The sequence below is a fragment of the Barbus barbus genome (genome assembly GCF_936440315.1).
Source record: "Barbus barbus genome assembly, chromosome: 24".
NCBI lineage: Eukaryota > Metazoa > Chordata > Actinopteri > Cypriniformes > Cyprinidae > Barbus > Barbus barbus.
In genome coordinates, this window is record NC_136752.1 from 19420030 (window position 1) to 19437957 (window position 17928).

The window sequence follows — 17928 nt, forward strand, 5'->3', positions numbered from 1 at the left end:
GACCCTCTGATTCATTAACATGGGCAGCGACAAAACGTGCTTCTCACGCTCCACTGACACTCGCGATGTTATACAGTCGTAACAGACATAGCGGCATCATTATCATTCAGGAATAAGATCGCAAATTGTTTAATGATTAATGGTGCAGCTCGGGTGTGTCTCACTTGTCCTTAAAAGTGAAGCTGCGGGCTCTTTGATCGCCCCCGGTGGCTGGCTGCAGTTACAGGTCATAAACCCCGCCCTCTCCATGTAAACGAATGGGACTTCAGTCAAAATAAAAAAATAAATTACACTTCCAATACAATTTTCCGAAATATGGTTTTGGTCATTTAAGGTAGTTATCACACTGATATATGTTCAATTGTTCGTTTTTGTGATAAGTTTGATTTTAGCTAGTAATTTGATGCTAAAAAAACGGGGCATGTCGTTATGGTTGGTTGGGTCTGCGGGAGTTTGATCCCGCGGCTCCGCCTCATGACTGTACTGCGCAGACTCGGGCTCCAAATGATGTCATTTACTCAAGATGGCAGCGGCCATACTGAGATGTATTCGCTTCACTTTTCTATAGTGGAAGGAAGTGGAGACGCGTCATCCATCTTTTTTTACAGTCTATGGTGCAGCTCTAATGTAAACACAGCAAAATGTTTTGAGAGGATATTTTCACGTTTTCTCGTGCCACGAGATCTCGTCACATCCCCACAAATTAATGCAGACCTCTTCATACCATCAGTAAATACTAACCTTAAACCAACACCGCCTGTTGCCGTTTCACTATCCTACCTCAACCAGCAATGTTGATCTATCTGAACTACCTCTTTTAAAGTTGGTTAGCCACAAAACCACATTTTGGGACTGGTACATGTTTGACAAGAGGAACATGACATTTATTCACTTGATGGGAAAAAGAAAAAGGCATAGTTAATAAAAATAAAGTCTGACTATATGCAAAAACAAATGAGATTTGTAAGCTACAACAAAGAGGAAGTCAACTACATATTTTTTTGAAAGAAAGAAAGAAAGAAAGAAAGAAAGAAAGAAAGAAAGAAAGCTACATCAGTACAGACTAAGGGTCTCAGCAGGTGTAGTAAGCCAGCTCTTGTGTTTATAATTTCCAGCTGGAACATTCATAGACTGATATTATTACTAATAATTCCTAAATTGTTTGCTCTTTTGGGTTGACCCTGGTTGATAGAAGGAAGTGAGATACCAGTCACTGTAGCACAAAATAGGAGACCACCTTTAAGTTCTGCAGCTCCCGAGTCTTTTCCACTCACTGTTGACTCCTCAAAAGTATACAACACCCAATTACAGTTCAGTTCTCCAGAATCTGCTTCAACACTACTCGAGGTCCTGAGCCACCCACAACATGGACCAAACTCAACATGTTGTGTAATGACATGCAACAACATTCTTTGTCGAGAACGTCTGTTTCCAGGATATGGACCGAAACGAGAGGAACGGGTCACAATGACTGGAAGAGAGACAGATTCCACATTATGCAATCGAACATCAACTTTTTACAATAAAATGCACTAAATATGAGAAGCTGTCTGTTCACAGAAGCAAACCACAAATTCACACTTCCCTCAGATGAAACTGCCATTCAGTAAAGCCGCAAATCTTTGATGTGGCCATCGTAACAAATATAATGTTACTCCTGGTATGAGGCAGAGAAAGAAAATCAAGGAAAGAAATGAGTAAAATATTGAGAAAAGTCTAAGGGTGAGATGATGCATTTCCCTCGAACTCAAGCTAATTGATTACTCTGCATTCCTTTCAGTTGCTCAGCCCACCTGCTCCAAAACAGCATTATGGGACACAAAAGTCCTTAGAGGGTAAAGGCGTATTTGATTACGCGTCTACACAACTCAGAAAGAAAACATTAACTGACTTCAAGCCATTTGTAGATACTTCCTATGACTTGAGGCTGAGCTTTGCAAAAACTCTGGCTCTTTTACTGAGAGAGGAAACATTTTTTTAGGCAAATCCTTTCATTCTTCAATGGCCTAAAACAACACTCCAAAGCATGCATACAGCGAATCCATTGTGAAATGAGCAAGCAGATCTGATAAGAGCTGTTCTTTTCACAACACTCAAATCAAAGGAAACACATTTCATTCTGAATGCAGCGTGAAGACTACAGAGCCATTAGAGTTTTGGACACAGTCCTGAATCCAATGCTTCTGCAGTGTGACAAATGTGTTGACTAATTCCAGGAATTCATGAGAAGCATGCACTTCACATGGTGTTGCGAGCATGCTAAACTGAGGATTAAAAAAAAACACCAGTTTGAGTTTGAGTAAAATATAGCTATACATAGGGTAGGGATTCACACATTTTGTCAGTCAAACCCTGTAGTGTCCTCACAAACATTGGGGAAGATAGGGCATCCGATGTCGACACATAAAAAAAGAAAAATAAAGCTATGATTTAATCATCTATTTTTATCATAGATTTAATTATTCAATTACTAATCTATATCTAAATGATTGTGACACTCCTCACAAGCAGTGTTGGGTAAGTTACTTTCAAAAAGTAATTAATTACAGTTACTAATTACATCATCAATATTGTATTTAAATTAGTGCTGGGCGGTATGACCAAAAATTTATATCACAGTACTTTTCAAAATTATACCAGTTTCACGGTATATGACGGTATTTATTTTTTTCATGCATGACCGGGTGTTAACCACATTTTCTACTGACTGAGATAGGGAAAACTGCAGTAGATTGACTTAGAATGCCCTATTTTACTGTCATGATGAGCGAATATTGTAGAAAATTCCACACTAAATAGTGACTAAATACAACCCATTAATAGTCTACATGTTAACCAGGAGTCACTCATTTATAATCGCATCATTGACTGATAAAATCAACATGCATCTAACGTTACACTAAAGAGCGGTGCAGTGCAGTGGTTTTGGCTATATTTCTTTTTTGTCTCATGCAGCACACTGTCTGCGTCCGAGTAACAAAAAAAAAAAAAACAACAACAACAAAAAAAGTGCATAATATTAACAGACGAACTATGCTCATATTTATAATTCCAAACTGTCAGTAAGTGACAGGTGCTTGGAAACGCTGTTTTGTGCTCATTTACTGAGTCTGCTGCGGTGCGGCCAGCTGAATGCACTGCTTCTCTGCCACTCACTACACAGAACAGATGCAGAGAGAGGCGACACTGCGCTATCCAAAATCCAAAAATGCTAAATATAGTGCTAAAGACGTGCTCGTGTGTGAGAGATGCGGGAGCTGATGGCAGCACGTGGTGGATATTGTGGATGAGTTCTTCTGTTTCATCACGTTCGACTAGTTTTACAGCTTCAGTTTCGGAACTTTCATGCTTAGTAACACATACAGCTATGTCCTCGCCACAATGCAATAGTGAAAAGAGACCTCCTTCTAACAGTGTCATGTTCCGAACATTATTTAAATGACACCGGTATTGCGGTATTTAAAAAAATTAATATCATAAGAAAAATAAAAACCGGTATTCGGTATGATACCAGCACTAACTATATATAGTATAGTACTAATTTAAATTACTTTATAATTTGTTACATTTATAGAGTGCTTTCTGGGTACTCAAAGCGCTTTACATAAAAGCAGGGGGGATCTCCTCAACCACCACCAATGTGCAGCATCCACCTGGAGACAGCCATAGTGCGCCAGAACGCCCACCAAAAACCAGCTTATTGGTGGAGAGGTGACAGAGGCCAATGGGCAAATGCTGGCGTAACACCCCTACTCTTTTTCGAAAGGCATGCTGGGATTTTTAATGAACAGAGTCAGGACCTCTGTTTAACGTGTTATCCGAAAGACGGTGCTTCTTACCGTATAGTGTCCCCATTACTATACTGGGGTGTTAAGACCCACACAGACCACAGGGTGAGCACCCCCTGCTGGCCTCACTAACACCTCTTTCAGCAGCAATCTAGTTTTCCCAGGAGGTCTCCCATCCAGGTACTGACCAGGTTCAACCCTGTTTAGCTTCAGTGGGCAACCAGTCTTGGACTACAGGGTGATACAGTAGGGTTCAGGTCTGGAGACATACTTGGCCACTCCATCACCTTCACCTTCAGCTTAATCAGCAAGGCAGTGTCATCTTGGCGGTGTGTTTGGGGTGGTCATTATGCTGGAAAATTGCTGTTCAGCACAGTTTCTGTTCTGAACACTTTACTAATTACTCTGTCTGAAAAGTAACTTAGGCACTCAATAAGTAACTTAATTATTCAAATCGCTAATTAGGCTGCATCTTAAAATCCCTATAGACCCTTTTATGGCCGACGTAACAGTTATGTCACAGCAGTAGCTGGAGGCAAAACAAAGGGAGAATTGGAGGCAGCCAATTCAAAACAGCGCAGATTCGGCTACATAAGGAGCTTAAAATATCATCTTGTTGTGATGTTGGGTGCCAGAATCGATGTAGTAGAGGCTTCAATTGGAAATTTTAACGCATACATGCTGCCTCTGCCAGACAAAAAAACGACGACAGATGTGGTTAAACGAGATAAAACGAGCGGACTGGACAGAAATGATCGTCAAAAAAACTCATGTTTGCAGCACACTCTTCTTATCAGAAAAGGTTAAATAAAGTATTGTCTTTTATTGTTATGAGTGCTTCTAAAGATTTCTTATGCATCTCACCACTATGTCGAGTATGAAATAATGTCTGTGTGCATGTGTGTAAAGCAACAAACTGATGATTTATATGCCTAATCATTTGTAATTGTATATACATTGTTGCGTGGCTGGAATAATATTGTAGCTGTAAAAATATTGAAATTGAAAAATATACATCTTCACGATTAGATAGACACGGTGAGTTTGTCTTAACTATAGGCTACACATTAGATGCGAGTCACTTAACCGGAGGGAATCCTGTAAGATCATCCATCCTTTGAGTAAAAGTGTGCGCGGGTCGGCCAATCTGGTTTCGTCCTGGTTTCGTCCGATTGTCAGTGAGTGACCTTACATATGCAGGTAAAATCGGAATTTCTCCAGTTATTGTAAAAAAAAAACAACAAGCTAACAAACTTCATAGCTAGCGGTAGTGAAGCAGTCAGGGGCCTCCAGCTAAGCTCCGCCCATGGAAAAACATCAATGTTTACTAACAGAAAAAGGATTTATAAATCTAAATAGAAATTAAACTCTTTATTCTTTCAATTTGAGTCAAACATAGAATAGTTTAGCATTTTGGCTTTAAAACAACTGTAATACTTAAACATTTTTATAAAAAATGTAACCACCTTTGGTTAACAAATATAAATAGAAAAGAAAGAAAGAAAGAAAGAAAGAAAGAAAGAAAGAAAGAAAGAAAGAAAGAAAGAAAGAAAGAAAGAAAGAAAGAAAGAAAGAAAGAAAGAAAGAAAGAAAGAAAGAAAGAAAGAAAGAAAGAAAGAAAGAAAGAAAGAAAGAAAAGTTTTTTTTTTTTTCATTTTTGGGTTGTTCCGTTGTTATTCTGTGTAAATGGAGATTGCATAATATGCCTTTATAGTTGCTGATGCTGGAATAATGACTAACACAGCAAACCACAAAACAAGTTTAATGTGTCCTCCTTCAGAAACAGAGAACATCACAAGTCTGCTTTTTTTCCCTAGCACTTTTCATCTTAAATTCTAATGCCCACAGTGCCTAAACGTGTCTTGACACTATTACTAAGCACAAAATAAAACATACACACTCAGAAAGCATGAGGTCTGTCTGTATAAAAAAGACCACAATGTGTTATTGGCCTTGTACTAAAGACTAAAGGAGACCAAATTAATGGAAAATGATTCACACTCTTCAAAGTAACGTGGGGATGGGGAAGTCACTTGACGTAGGTGTTGTGAGATGTGTGGCGCCGCCCTGGAGGGGAGAAGTGGACATGAGCTGTATTTGAGTTAGAGAGGATGTGAGACAGAAGTTGGTCAGGGGGTCCTAAAACTCCCTCATTAGGGTGGCTTCCTCAGGATATCCACAGAGGGCTGACGGAAGCATAAGGAAGGAGGAAGGGAAGGACGGGAGGTGAAAAGAGAGAGAAATGCCTGTGGTGTGCTGGGTGGAGAATGTGTTAAATTAACTGGAATCAGAGGCGAGGAGCAATGGCTCATCCAAAATCATGATCAGTTACTGTCAAAGTGCTCAAGTGCAGCAGATATGGCCAGCCACTCTCCCACACATTGTCTAATGTCCAATGGTGAAGCAAACATTTCATTACTGCCTTATGCATAGTGTCTATCTGGCTTTCTTTACAGTTAGTAGTTAGTGTGCTACTGCATGTTACATGCAAATACTGTAGCTCAAGCTTAAAAAAAGCTGCTCCTATTTAAGAAATATTTGAAAAGGCAAACAATTAAGATGTCAAAACTATTTCACAGATCATTTTCTCCTTAAAACCGTCACAGCCACAACATAACACAAATCCAAGAGATGTTGAAATGGTGACGAGCTGTTAATTGACTTTGAAATGGATTTAGATGAGTGGAACCACATATAAATGGGGTTTGCTCACACAGACCACACTTCAATGACAGGCAGACAGAGGTATTCTCATTAAGAGATCTATGAGCTTGACATGCACAATGGTTAACCTCAGAATGTAGTTCGGACCTTTAATTCGCAACTCAGTAGCCACCAGTTCTACAAATGCTTTTTATCAACATTAGCATAAGATAATAAATCTTAAACACTACCTCAAATGTACCAATATATGCACTTAAGAAAACAAAAATGGTCTTGCAAAAAATCTAGTTAATGCCATAAAACCTTACTTTTATAGAGTTCCCACCAAAACATTTCATTCACTAGCAAGGCACATCTAAAAGGCCTGTAAAAGTTGAAAGTAAAACGACCCCGACTGTTTAATGGTCAGCTTAACTGAAACAATGTCTAACCATTTTTTCATGCAATCAAGACATTTCTTATATTTATTTCAAGGCGCTCTAGAATACTGACTTCTGATTGGTCAATCGTGGTGTATGTAAACTGTATATTTGAACATTTTCCCTGGGAACCAATTTCCAACACAGCCTTGCTAGTTTCATCTCTGGCTTGGCAGAGTAGTCCGTTTCTTCAATTTAAATTTATATCAATATTCCAAACTAATTTATTTATTAAGTTGCCTTGTAATGAAAGATGCCATCATCTAGTCGCCGTTGCGAAATAAAACCATTCAACGATATAATAATGTCCAGCTGACTGTATAGGATTCCTATACATGGTTATGAAAATGTCATTAACAAAAGTTAGTTTGTAAACAGTCAGGCATTCACTTGTGTTTGCTAGAAAGCAGGGGTGGGGAACATTGATCCTGGAGGGCCACTCTCCTGCAAAGTTCAGCTCCAATCCTGAAAAAAAAAACCTAACTGGATCCTGAAGACCTTGATTAGCTGGTTCAGTTGTGTTTGATTAGGGTTAGAGCTAAACTCTGCAGGGACACCGGCCCTCCAGGATCAACGTTCCCCACCCCTGCTATAAATATAAACTAAGAGAGACACTGCAGTGCAAATGAACAGATCTCCTTTTGTAAACAAACAAAATAACTGAAGCAAAGACAGAATTTAAATTCTCCAAACTACCACTATAGATGAAAACTACTAAAAAGAGCTGTTTAAAGCCAAAAGATTTTAGACTTGATTAAAGCTGCAAGGATCATAAACAATAGCTGCAGTTCACTGGGGGTTGGGTAAATCCAAGCTGAGAACACCTTTAAGTGCTACGTCTGTAACTTTCCCCCCATAACGGCTTCATAGATGTAAAGTCTCAACCTGCTGCTTAGACAGTGTGGTTTTAATATTATCATGTGAGAGTTCAAGTCAGTCGAGGAGAGAGCACTGCAGGGCTATTTGTAAGAAGAGTATACATGAGATATTCTATGGAAAGAAAAAAAAGACTATCTTACAGTAACATCCCAGGATAATATATGCCTGAAGGATGAAACAGATGTGCAACTTAAAAGACATTAATCATTAATGTGTGTCAGTGTTACAATTTATCTCAACAGATTTAACAGAAACAATTATTACTCATTAGATAATCTCTCTTTCCTGGACATAAAAACAATACACACACTTTTCAATGCTTAATTAGCTCTGCAGCCATCAAGAGGCAAAGCTGTTGTCACTGCAAATGGGTGTCACACCTTTATCTCTTTCATCTGGATGCTTAACAACAGGCATGTTAAGGTTCTGACAAAGTCTCAGGGAATATCTGTATGTAAATATCCACTTTAACCAATTTCCTACACAACAGTCGCAATTAAAGGTCCAATTAAAACCAAAAAGGACCGAGAACCCATGACTAGGCCTTGAGGACATTACAGTGTGGCCTTCACTAAGCTGGTCTCAATGGAAACATGAACATTCTGAACTGATTCAAAACATTTTAAGTAAGAGGACCAGTGAAATATGCAAATAACAGACAACAGAGACAGCCTTGGGAGAGAACAAGATAATTTCCCAAACTAAATGCCATAGTGGCGAAGGAAATGTTTTTATCCCGTAAAATAAACACTAAAATGCATCAGATATGGCATTGGCAATAAAGCTCTTTCTGATTCTGATTCTGAAAAATCTCCAAAATGTAAAAGTCCTAGAAATGTTACATTTGTTACAGTTAAACCTCTTAGCTAACCAGTTCTGAGATTACACGTGGTTTGTTTAATAATATACACACTAGTATGGTAATATTATTGCAATGCTCGTTTTGTAGCCAGATAGTTTTCAATGTTGCCAAGCAAGACTACTTTGCGAACGATTCAAGTCAACTTACAAGTAACCAGAACCACATTTCGTGTCTAAATAGTTACTTCTATAAAATAGCTTTGTAATATGCGGGATAATGTACATCCATTTAAACTTCTGTGTCGTGTTTGAGTTACGTTGCGTATCTAACGCCGCACGTGCGCCGGGTTATAATAATAAAAATAAACACTTCAGTTACATACCATGTGATACGATTCCCTGGAGATTTCTAAACTTCTCAATGCCTCTCAACAGATCCAACCATGCAGCTTTAAGACTTCTGTTCACAGCGAGCAGAAAGTTAGCTGAGGTTGTCCTGACGCTCCTGCGGGCTGCTTTAACATGCGCTTGGCATCAAAGCACAACCACTACACACACAAAGAGCTCCAATAAATTAAGCCTCTTGGGTTGAAGGACTTTTCTCAAGTTGCCTTCCTGTGACACCCCTCCCCCAACTCCGAACTTACCAGCATCCCCATCACGTCCGACCAGAGCCGGGAGAAGCTGTCCGATGATGCGCCGCTGACCGCCTGCGGCTCCTCGGGAGAAGACACTTGATCCTCCTCCATTGTCAAACACTGATGGATTTACAGCCTCAAATTTCAAGTTGACGAATGTTAATCCTAAAACCATAAAATACGTCCAGAAGTCTTTTAAATCTGAGTTAGTATTTCGCTATTCGGTGTTGCGTGTTCAAAACTCGATGCAAAGTATTCCGTTAAAGTACAGAAATACATATTCATCAAGTTCGCAGATATGTTTCCCATCTGAATCCAGCTGAGCGCACACCGTACTGAGAAACTTCAACTCAAGTATAGCCGGACAGACTTCAGCGATTCACCTGGCACTTCGTCGGTGCGAACCAACACAAACTTTAGGGAGTTCTCGTTAATGTGCGATATAAAAAGATTTAATAATTACAATACGTAAATAACATCAAAGCCAATCCCTGCCAGACAAACAACGTTCCGAGGTACCCACGACAGGACCATTCAGCCACAACACTGACGAAAACGCCCGGAGCGATTTTTGCGCTTGAGTTCTCCAGCCTCCCCCTCTGCAGCGCAATGGTTTACTCCGCCCAAACAACACACGGCTCTCGAGCTTCACTGCCATAAACGGGACAAACTGATCCTCACTAACTTCACCAAGCGATGACGACACACACAGAGACCTTTGCAAAAGGGTATCTATCTCTCCTTTCGCTTTTCCAGCAATACTTTCCCCGCTATAAACAGACACAAAGGAACAAAGCGACATTTTGCTCACAATGCATTCGAAAACAAAAGGCCATGAGAAAATTATTTCAGAAGCATGACGTTATCCATTCTCTATTCACAACACTTCAAAGCACGCCTGAAAGTTATTGCAGCAACAACAACAAAAAAACTTTTAATGTTGAAACATTGTCTAATATGTTAGCTCAAACTAAACAAAACTACAAAAAAAAATATTCAGTCAAAGTTAATTTAGTAGGTAATAATTAATTTTATCTTCATGTAACAATCTGTGACATCAAAATCAAGAAGATCTTGTAATGTGGCATCTGACCACTCTGGATGTCCTGCAGGGAAGATTTAAAGGCATGGTGGTTTCACTAATCTAACTAACCTCTGAGCCTTTGTGTAATTTGAGCTGCAATAAGCCAGACGACAGGACAGAATTGAATAAATGTGCACGTTCAAAGCTGTGGATGCCTTTGGATATTTCTCATCCTGTCATGCCTGTCTATTGCAAAAAAAAAAAACGTGGCTAAACATGTCTACTCTTCTTCTATCCTCTTTCTCCTTTGCTTCCCAGAGACACATTATCTGAAACAGCAACAGCTGTCTTAGTCTCGTGACAGATGCCAGAACAGCCTGAAAGAGAGATAGAGGGAAAGTGAGAGCGAGTCCCTCTTGTTCTATGTGAGAATTCCTCCATTAGTCATACAGGGGCAGAGAGAAACCATCCATATGTGCAGATCACACATAAACATCTGAGTAGTACGGAGTATGTTTAATTCTCAATAAAAACTTACTTAACTTTTAGTGGTTTAGTTTTTGTAAGCACCATCTACACTATACTAAATTAAAGTCACCTAAAGACAAATACACACATATACTCAATTAAATTCATGCATATTATACATATGCACACGCAATGAAATTCATACATATTATTGGTAGAGGTAAAGACGGAATGACTTTTCCAGACAGGTACTCTAAAACAGATGCTAAACATGCTTAGTGTTTATAGCCTAAACATTAAAAACACATGCCCGACTCTTTCAACTAACACATGTTTACATGAACTTTAATACTCGTATACTCGCACACAGGTGCATTCACTTTTTTAAATTCCTCTAAGGAACAAGGTTTGATCCGATATTCTGGAAGTGCTTTACCTGATGTCTGCTACTGTATGTGTGATTGGCATAACGTTTGCTTAAAAAGGGGCTGTCAATCAATTTGGATCAGAGAGGACCAGGAAGAGGTCAAAGCGTCAGGTCACCGTGTGTTTGTAAGGGAGTTCCCTGCTGAGTAAATGGAGTTTCTAACAGCACTGAATGGCAGAGCAAAGGTAATGCTCTATTGTTGAAATGCCTTCCGGATTCAAACCAAAGTGTGTTCTTAAATTAAAGGCCTGTAACCTACAGGGATTGCAAAACACTTCCACACAATACTTCAAGAAACGCTTAACTCAACGCCAGACTGCAGGGGGCTAGTAAAGCATATAGATCTTAAGGAGGGAAAGTCAACACAGCTGCACCCGATTTACACCACCTATAAATATAACCAACATCAAATATGGGAAAATGGCTCTATAGGTTAAAAACACGTGAGTCTGTCATTGTCTGCAATGAGATTATAACAAACGGTCATTCCAAATGTATTGAGCTTGAACAGCACTGATCTGTAAAACAGGGATTATGCATGCAAAGCACGCACATTTATTTTTTAACCAAACAATTATTGTATGCTGCACAAAAACTGATTATATAACTTAAGACTATTGTGTGTTCTAACACCATCAACATTCAAACATTTTTCTGTACAGATATTTGGGAAATCGTTTGTTTTTCTTTTCTGCTCATCTCTCTCTCTGCACCTGTGGCACGGATGGTGTTGTTGTTGTGTAAGACACACACAGTGGCTCTCTTGCAGCGCTGTGATTGGTATTCCAGTGATCCACATGCTCGGTGGCGGAACTACTGGGGCCAGTTTGGCCTGGCTCACTGGATCTGTTTATATGGAAAGTGCCAAAACGATGGCCACCTGCAGCCTGCGGTTCTGTAGACAGCAAAACGTTCACTGTTCTTCTATGATAAGTCAACTAAAGTTATGAAGTATGTGCATTGAGCATAGAGCCCATGGTGATGCTGGATGTTTTACATTTATCAAAATCAGTAAAAGCATATTTAAATGTTACAAAAGTGACATTTGACATTTTAAAATATAATAAAAACTATTATTTTAAATTACAATAATATTTAACAATATTACTGTTGTGCCTGTATTTTTGATCAAATAAACACAGCCTTGGTGAGCATATGAATGTCCATTCAAAGACAAATAAAATATACAGGTGCATGTCAGAAAATTAGAATATGGTGAAAGTTCATTTTTTTCTTGTAACTTATTTAAAAAAGTGAAACTTTCATATATTTTAGATTCATTACATGTAAAGTAAAACACTTCAACTTTTTTATTTTTTATTTTGATGATTAGAGTTTATGCAATTCTAATCTGAAAGTCAAAAATCAGTATCTCAAAATATTAGAATATTTACTTTTGAGTTTCAATTAATGACCATCCATACAGTATAAATTCTGGGTATCTCTTGTTCTTTGAAACCACAATAATGGGGAACACTGCTGACTTGGCAATGGTCCAGAAGACGAACATTGACACCCTCCACAAAGAGGGTAAACCACAGAGGGTCATTATTGAAAGGGGTGGCTGTTCAAGGAGTGCTGTATCAAAGCATATTAAATACAAAGTTGACTGGAAGAAATTGGGTAGGAAAATGTGCACAAGCAACAGGGATGACCACAAGCTTGAGAATGTCAAGCAAAGCCGATTTAAACACTTAGGAAACAGAAACATCTGAAACAGAACAGAAACCACTTTTGACCAGAAACATCGTCAAAAGCATTTATAAAAGAAAAAAAGAAGGACCGTTGCTTGGTGGTCCAAAGTCCTCTTTTCAGATAAAAGTACATTTTGCTTTTCATTTGGAAATCAAGGTCTGCAGTCTGGAGGAAGACTGGAGAGGCACAGAATCCAAGCTGCTTGAAGTCCAGTGTGAAGTTTCCAAAGTCAGTGCGTATATGAGCATAAATGCATAAAGTGCATAAATGAGCATACTTTAAAGAACTTGAACTTATCTGTTTTGCAAATCCTTTTTTTTGATTGACCTTAGGAAATATTCTAATATTTTGAGATACTGGATTTTTGACTTTCATGAGCTGTAAAATCGAATCATCAAAGTTCAAACAAAACACTTTTTAAATGTTTTTACTTTACATCTAAATTAATCTAAAATATATGAAAGTTTCACTTTTTTAAATAAGTTACAAGAAAAAATTAACTTTTTCACAATATTCAAATTTTTTGAGATGCAGCTGTACTGCCCCTTAACTTCTGAACAAAAGAGAAGAAAAATATAGGATGAAAAAATGAGTTACCTTATCCTAATGTAATCTAACCAGGTCACTTATGAGAGATATTTGGATGATAAAAAACACTTGCAGACATGACTAAAAGCAATAAACCGAGACAGTGACCATACACATTTAATGATTTTCTACAACAGGTTATGAGCTGTCACTTTAATTAAACTGAGACTTATGAGTGTGTATTCATAAGATTTAATCTATACAAAATAAACACTTTAAAGATGTTTGTATACAATCTTTACTTAATATGGTGTAAACAATTATTAGGCTTTCTGTTTAAATCATTGTGAAGCAATAAGCATATATTATCATGTAAAGTGTTTCATCCTGTGGAATTAACCCAATGACACACAGCACTGTCAGAGATCAGGAAAGTGTCATGACTCATGTTACCTCAGGATCAGTCATAATATGGGTGACCTTTCAACAACAGCCAGTACTAACTTCAAACAGAATACTCTCAGAAGTGGAAAAGCGTGTTTGTGTGTTTTCTGGTTCATGCTGGTAGTAGGAAGGCTTCACTCCAGTTGCTCTGAACAACATACAGCTTCAGAAAACAAATGCGCTATGCTCTGTGTGAGAGATGCATGTTTGCTTCAGATCTCAAGGCAAGATGATGTTTATCCTGATCACGTCTTCATGCTGATGTGGCAAGAACACAAAAGTAATCACATTAATCAGAACTGCACTTCGTCCCCAGACATGAGGGATAAATGTAAAGAAAGTTAAAAGAGGAAACCCTTATAATATCACGCACACATAAATGACCACTGTAATTGTTCATAAACTTCTTTGCTTCAGCTTGGTATGTCCCCTTAAGTCACTCAAGGTGTTTCAGAGAATAATTTTCCTAAAACACTTGGTTTTGTCATTACATCTCTAAACTCTTTCAGCGTTCCAGGCACTGGAGGGTACCAAAATGCCGGGATCATTTATCCCTGTTTGGCAGTTTTGCTCATGACTGAGTAAACAGCTATTAGCTGGAGTGTTTATTTCAGTTGCATTAGTCTGGCGCACTGGAACTCAGCATTTGAGCCATCCATGTGCAATCGCATTCGTCTGGAGATTTGCAGCTTTAATCGTGGTACGGCTGCTAATCGGTATGGTGAAAAACACAATGAGACGTGAATCCACATGCTCGTTATATTGACCAAAAACAATGCGTGTTTTGTGCACATTCTGTGTACATCTGCAAAGATATTTTATAACAGACTGGCTGAGACTTTAATTCCATTCATCAAATGACATAGATTTAACTTTTGATGGAATAACAAACCATAAATCAACAGTTTCTGTTCTTTCTAAAGAGCAGCGGCATGCTGTCCATACGATGACACCATAACATTGCTATTTGTCTGTTAAATCTTTCGTCTTGGGATTCATTTCTCCCAAAGGAAACTTAGTCTAGGCCAAATAATCTGTTTTACTGAACAATGTGCACAGCCACCAGTGAGCCCAATGTAATCACAGCGTGAGCTATTCATTTCCACACAGAGCCCCCTGCTGGTTGACAACACAACTGCAGGCTAAATGTACCAATTTGGAAAATCTGCAAGAACTACAGACAGAATACTTAGATTAGTCCAGAATGAAGATAAAATTATGCCCTACTAATAATTATGCTATGTTATTAAGACATAATAACAGTTGTGCTGCTAAATATTTTTGTGGAAACCATGGTAAAAAAAAATAAAAAAATAAAAAAAAGGGCATTAGGAAAAATTTTAATTCAAATTGACAAAGTAAAACCCTTCACTGCTTTTGATCAATTTAATGCATCCTTCATTAAAAAATATACATATTTTGCATCCAGTTTAACCTACAGCAATACAGGTAATGCTGTGCATGTCAACTATGTCAGTAAGGAGATGAGAAACATGTTTGATGCTGGTTTTCCACCGACTTCAACAGTGGGTTTTTCCAGAGGGTTTCCCACAGCTAGTCACTGAGAATTGCACAGACCCATAGCAATTAATAAAAGCCTGACAGAATCTTTCACATTCTCATGAAAGACCCAGATGTGTGTAATCATCATGAGAACAAACAGCTGTTCTCCACACATAAGACTTAGCAGCAAATACCACATAGCATAAACATCATTTTACAATGTTTCAGCGGCTATTTTTTCCCACTGAGCTGTTAAATGAATACTCTGGTTTTGGTACAAGCGAGTGACAAGCACTTGTAGAATGAAGGCCTGTTCACACCAAACACGATAAATTTAACAAGTCCAGACAACAACTATAACAATAATAGCACAGATGAATGATATTGTGTGAATCATTCACTTATAAGCAACAAGTCAGAATTGTTTTGTGGTAATCACCATTATGCCACAAATGGTGTGGCATACTGAGCTTAACTCAAATTGAACACAGATTATTACACGAAAGGGTCAAATGCACAATAAGTATGAATGCCTGTCCAGAACATGCTATGAAGGGTTGCGCCACACCATCCTGGATGAGAGGCCAGTCCACCAGATGCTGGTGTTTGTCCGTCTCTGCTTCCCACCCACAACAAACAGGCCTGTTGTCACAGCAACCAATCCACTGGAGAGTGAAGTTACATTCAAGAAAAATGCTGTACTGATTTGGAGCTTTACACAAAGCCAATCTGTCACACCGACAGGCTAATTAATATTCATAAACACACTTATGCACAACATACAAACACAGTTTCAGTGGAACACAGTTGACTTTCTGCACACAATAGAATGATGGAAAGATAAGGATAAGAAAACACAAAAGCAAACACATTAATGGGTAGATATTTATGTTGCTAATGTAGGTATGTCTTTGTTTTCTATGGGTGGATTTTAGTAGAATTTGAAGGCAGAAAGTAGACAATAGGAATATATTTTAGGATCTGCTAAGAACCACAAGCAACCACTTAGAGCAACTACGCATTTGACCGTCATCTCTTAATCCTCCTTTTCTACAGAGAAAATTAAGAGAGGAAGAGGAAAAGGAGGCGAGGTAGGGAGACACAGAATCAGCAGGCGAGAAATTGAGTTGACTACCTGCCAAACGCAAGCAGAGGGGAGGAGGACACAGGAGGGGTGGAGAGCAGGAGACCGCTGGCCTGAGGCGCTTGGCTCAGGTTTGTTAGCGTGTCTACAGTAGAGTGGGGGAGTGATGAGAGCTCGCTGTGGCCACTGGCCATTGACTGTCATTAAAAATATGCCCGCTGCCGGGGATATAAACACTCTATGCCATGGGTACCTGTGTGTTTGAGTGTAGGTTGGACTGATCTGCTCTCGGCCTCAACCACAAGGGACAGACCACAGCTGATTCAATGTAAACAGAAATAATATTTTCAGCCATGGGTTTTGCACATTGAGTTCCACTGTGAGGTTGATTACTCACTGACAAAGACTCACTGGGATGTGCTCTTTACCCTGAATTACATATAGGGCTCTTTAAGTCTTTTTTATGTAAATTGTTATTAAAAAATTAAGTGTATGTATATATATATATATATATATATATATATATATATATATATATATACATATACATATACATACATATACACAGTAAATGATAGAACAATGATAGATTTAATTCTGATTCAATCCCAGTTTTTTCTTTTAAACATATTGCTTTCTGTTATTTTCTCCTTCATTTTTTTCCACTTTACTGGAATGATTAATTCATTCAAGTTTGCATTTGTAAGGAAACAGCTCCCCCTGAGGTCATGAATGCAAACCCAGAGAGAGAGAGAAGAACACACACACACACACACACACACACACACACAGTGTTGAGAATGTGGTATAGTGTCGTTTTTTTCAATTTTTTTCACCAACAAAATCAACAGCTTTAAACACACAAATGTCTTTACCAGGCTTACAATAAAATCTCTATGAGTTTACAGAACACAAGTTTTACTGCTTACAACCACCATTTACTAAAATAAAATAAAACAGACACCACTCACATAAAACAAGTCATAGTTGTTATTTCTAATAACCTCACAGACAGATTAAACAGGGGTCCATAGGTTTGTGGTCAGGGAACATGAACGCTCAAATATGGGGCTGCTGCAATGAAGTATTTGAGGTCAGACACTCAGAACTCAATCTCTCACACATATTTGTATTTGTCAAACTCATTGCCCTCAAGCAAGGAGGGATGAATCTTTTATAAAACATAGTTTTGAATTTAATATCCGATTGTATGAGGCACTGTAAAATGCAGATAAACAATCATCTCTGACCACACATTCTACTTGAGGAGGAACAAGTAACTGTGACTGAATATGAAACTATTTATTTAACAGTGATGCCTTTAATCAAGTTGCAGTCGCTTTCCTTATATTAAATTGATGCTTTGCAGTATTTTGCTTACTTGTGGTGACAAACAGCCTCTCATATCTTATTACTTTTATCTCTGGCATTTTCCTAAATGAAAAGCCTACAAAACTCAAATAAAAGGATGAAATGAATGATCATAAGAGTTAAACGAAATTATATCATTTGAGTTTTAGACTCATGTGCTCAGCTATTATGTATAGTTTGGGCTTGGTATGATTT

At 38.3% G+C, this 17928-nt stretch overlaps 1 protein-coding gene across 7 annotated transcripts in view; it reads right to left on the bottom strand.

Moving 5' to 3' along the window:
* sash1a (SAM and SH3 domain containing 1a) overlaps nt 1-17928 on the bottom strand; it is a 233123-nt gene that overhangs the window by 43880 nt on the left and 171315 nt on the right. Inside the window, exon 1 of one of the 7 annotated variants that reach the window (XM_079375671.1) lies at nt 9199-9832. The exons of 3 other annotated variants lie outside the window; for them this stretch is intronic. In XM_079375671.1, the coding sequence (XP_079231797.1) occupies nt 9199-9300 (102 nt within the window). In that variant the 5' untranslated portion in view covers nt 9301-9832. Of the gene's footprint in view, nt 1-8934; nt 9071-9198; nt 9833-17928 lie in introns of those variants that run through there. 3 more of the 7 variants (XM_079375674.1, XM_079375672.1, XM_079375673.1) reach the window with 3 other exon arrangements.